Source organism: Rhinopithecus bieti, unplaced genomic scaffold (assembly GCF_001698545.2).
Source record: "Rhinopithecus bieti isolate Rb0 unplaced genomic scaffold, ASM169854v2 scaffold_73682, whole genome shotgun sequence".
Classification (NCBI taxonomy): Eukaryota; Metazoa; Chordata; class Mammalia; order Primates; family Cercopithecidae; genus Rhinopithecus; species Rhinopithecus bieti.
The window spans coordinates 197,099-201,036 of record NW_016829166.1 but is presented as its reverse complement, the minus strand read 5'-3'; the positions used below and the strand labels follow the sequence as shown (position 1 = coordinate 201,036).

General features: G+C 53.3%; 1 protein-coding gene across 2 annotated transcripts in view; it reads left to right on the top strand.

Moving 5' to 3' along the window:
* The first annotated feature begins 1,908 nt into the window (after window positions 1-1,908).
* The window catches only part of LAMA1 (laminin subunit alpha 1), a 175,128-nt gene continuing 173,098 nt past the window's right edge, over window positions 1,909-3,938 (top strand). Inside the window, exon 1 of one of the 2 annotated variants that reach the window (XM_017864699.1) lies at window positions 1,909-2,071. In XM_017864699.1, coding sequence (XP_017720188.1) covers window positions 1,996-2,071 — 76 coding nt within the window. In that variant the 5' untranslated portion in view covers window positions 1,909-1,995. The remainder of the gene's footprint in view (window positions 2,072-3,938) is intronic. The other variant, XM_017864698.1, reaches the window with a different exon arrangement.

The following is a 3,938-nucleotide window of genomic DNA, read 5'->3' as shown; positions in this document are numbered from 1 at the left end:
TTCAGTGTGATATTGTAAAGGACTATGGACTAGAAACCAGACTTGGGGTCTAGCTCTAGACCAGACATTTGCTGACACTGAGAACTCACTTCCTTATCTTTTGGGAAGCATCTCATAGAGCTGTGAATATCCCAAAAGATAATCTCTATGAACGCTAGTGTCTTTAAGACACTCTAAAAGATATGTATCTAGTGCATACATTTGTGTGCAGTTATTTCAGTGCACAAATGCTTATTATTCTGCATTTTAATAGCTATGTGCCTAATACTATAATATTTGATCATTTATTAAGTACTAAGTTTACTTATTTAATAATTACTTAGTAACATTTTCATAGTTAAGAATGTCTGCATTTTAAATTTAGTATTGTATGGAGTACTCACTAAACTATATTGCATCCTTTTAAAACAGCCTATCATTTTGTTCTGTACTTCCATGATTTTAAAAAATTAATCGATGGCTAAGTATTATAACTAAGTTCCACTCACTAGATGTGTAAGGAAGTGCCCTCAGAAAAACAGGAATTGATAGAGTTGTCAAATCGATTCACACAAGTGAGAGGAAATTATCTTCCTATCAAGCAAAAAAAAAAAAAAAAAAGACAACGTGAGATAGTGGGATGATATCAACATCCTCTGTGCTTTCAGTGTGGTATTGTAAAGGACTATGGACTAGAAACTAGACTTGGGGTCTAACTCATCTCAGCCTGTGTGAGCTCTGGTTTTGAAAACGGTCATAATTAAGCTTTTTTTAAGTGTTAAAAAACATAATAGTATTATGGGACATTGTCCCTGTATATTTATATAATATATATATATAGAGAGAGAGAGAGAGATAGAGAGTATATGGGACATTGTCCCTGTATATTTATATTGAGAAAATGTGAAATCTGCAAAGTGTTAATAAATACCTTTTTTTTTTTTTTTTTGAGACGGAGTCTCACTCTGTCTCCCAGGCTGAAGTGCAGCGGTGTGATCTCAGCTCACTGCAACCTGGGTCCAGGGTTCAAGCGATTCTCCTGCCTCAGTCTCTCGAGTAGCTGTGACTGCAGGCGCCCGCCACCACGCCTAGCTAATTTTCGTATTTTTTTTTTTTTTAGTATAGACGGGGTTTCACCACGTTGGCCAGGCTGGTTTTGAACTCCTGACCTCAAGTGATCCACCCACCTTGGCCTCCCAAAGTGCTGGAATTACAGGCATAAGCCACTGCGCCCAGCCAATACTTTTGATAGACAAAAAGAAAGAAAAAAAATCCAGAGGAAATTAAAATTCTTTAACGGAGACCAGACATAGTTTAAAATAATAATAATTATTATTATAATAACAAAGCAGTTGAAATCGCGTGTCAGGAGCGCTTCCTCTTTCTCCAGCGGTGAGGGTATCTAATCATAATAATTAAGTCCAAGGGACCTTGCCTTCTTTAGGCAAACAAAGTGGGGAACAAGTTGCAACTGATTTTCAGAACAAATCCTCAAGTCCTCTGCCCACGGCGGAGAGGGCAGCGGGTCGGCCGAGCCTGGGTGGCGTCCCGAGGGTTCGCCTCTCGCCCAGCTCCCGGCAGGGGCGCGTGGGTCCTGGCCCGGGGACTGCAGGGCCGCGGCGGGGCGGGCAGGGTCAGCAGGGCACATACTTTCTCGGAATCCACCCTCCCGAGCCCCCACAGCCCAGTTTCTCCTACCCTCAGCCCACCTTCTCCGCCCACCTCCTATCCGGAGCCTGGGCGGCGGCCGCGGTCAGCAGACCTCCCCTACCAGGGGTCCGCGTGCGCGGGATCCCGGCGGCCAAGCAGGGCGCCCCGGGAGGAGGGGTCTGGGCGGCTGGGCCAGGCCGGGCGGGGCGGGGCGCAGCCGGGGGGTGTGTCCGAGGGCGGCTGGAGGGAGGGGCTGCCGGGACGCCAGGGCTGCGGGGCCGCGGCAGCTCAGACTCGCGTCCCGCGGAGCTTTTCAGGCGGACGCGCGGCTTTCTCCCCAGACCCACCGAGCGGCTAAGAGGCGAGATGCGCGGCGGCGGCGGCGCGTGGGGCGTGCTCCTGGCCTCGCTGCTGTGGGTAGCCGCGCGGTGCCAGCAGAGAGGTGAGCCCGGCCCGGGTCCCTGGATCCTCGGGTCCCTGTCCCCCACAGGCGGGCGGGCGGGGGCGGCCGCGGACAAAGCCCGTCGCGTGGGGGCTGCTGGAGACCGGGCGCGCATCCTGGTCCACCTCGGACTGGGGGCTTCTGACACGTGGGTCTCCCGCGCCGGCCGGGGAGGCGGGATGGGGACGCCGCTCCTGGGGGAGGCTGCCCGCTCTTCGCAAGCTTAGGCTTTAACCTCCTCGGGCTTCGGGGGTAGTCCAGCCTCGCCTCTGGCTTTTGCGGAACTTAGTGACCCAGGAGCGCCATCTACGCGAGCAGTCCTGGGGGTGGCGGGAGCGGGGCGCCTGGGGGTGCTTTCAGTGCCCCGGCTGCGCGGGCAGGGGTGGCGGGGCTGCTGGCCGGGCGCGGGGAATGAATGGGCAAAGAGCTCCTCCGAATCACCCTCGTTGTCCGGCTGCGCAAGCTGGGTCGCCGCGGTCGGGGAAGGGCGGATTCCTCGGGGCCACTCGCTGCCGGGCGGGCTAGTGGGGAGAGACGCGGCGAGAAGCGCGCCCCTCGCCAGCGGCCCCGGGCAGGGGGACCCGCAGGCGGCGTTCAGGGCACTGATGCGCCTTCCCGACCCTCGCTCTTTGTGCAATCGGCGAAGTGGCCAAACCCGCTCATTCCCCGCGCAGGTTTGACCGTGGGCGCGCCAGGGCGAGGGACTGGCGGAGAAGGGAGCACCTTGCATGCGTGTTGCAAGGATTGAGAAGAGAAACTCAAAGCGAATTTTCACTTTCTGTTTTGCGGGCGGGAGGGGAGAGAGAGAGAGAGAGAGAGAGAGAGAAGAGAATTCTTTTCCCTTTGGGGGGCAAACCCAGTCCCCACGCCACCCCTAGAGCTGTCTTCGCAGCGTGGCTTCGTGTTGGCTAGGCAGTCAGAAATATTTGTTGAAAATATCTTAAAGTATGCAGCACATGACAATGGCCATATTCCCACAAATACAAACTTCATTAAAAAAAAAAAGTACAGGTAAAAAGTAATGGGCGGAATTCGCAGTGCCCTCGTGGGAAACGTGTGTTTGGGCATTGTGCTGAGTTTTGAGCTCTGCAGAAACGCGACCATCTCATTCATTCAAGCATTCATGATGGAAGCACTGGACCGGAGCTGGAAATGCAGCTTTGAATAGCTGCAAGTCTGCTGCGCGGAGCCGGGCTGGGAAGAGGGAATTAACATAGTTATCAGCCAGAAGAAAGGAGCCTTTGGGGAGGGAGAGGAGCCTTAGAGGACTTCGAGCGGACTCCTGTCTATCAGGCTGCTGAAAGTGATCAAGTCCCAGTTTCCCACAGGGTAGAGAAAGAGCAGCTTGCCTCAGCTTATTGTTCCCCGAAATTGAAAGTCTGAAGGTTGTCCTGGCCCCTCGGGGCTCGGCACTTGGCCTGCCGGTTATGGGTGGTGTTTGGGGAAAGTGGGACCTCACGGGGCTTTCCTGCTTTGAGATGCTGCGGAAAACCTCCCAGGGCAGGAGCCCTTTAATGTTTCATATCGCATTCTCTGTTTGCCTTCTGAACCCCACCAACCCTCACCCTTCCTCACGAGCCTCCTTGAGCAGTTTTGATTTTTTTTTTTTTTTGAGATGGAGTCTCACTGTTGCTAGGCTTCAGGCTGGAGTGCAGTGGTGCCATCTCTGCTCACTGCAACCTCCCCTTCCTGGGTTCAAGCGATTCTTTTGCCTCAGCCTCCCGAGTAGCTGGGACTACAGGCGTGTGCCACCACGCCCAGCTATTATTTATTTATTTTTTTGTATTTTTAGTAGAGACAGGGTTTCACCATATTGGCCAGAGTGGTCTCGAACTCCTGACCTCGTGATCCGCCCGCCTCGGCCTCC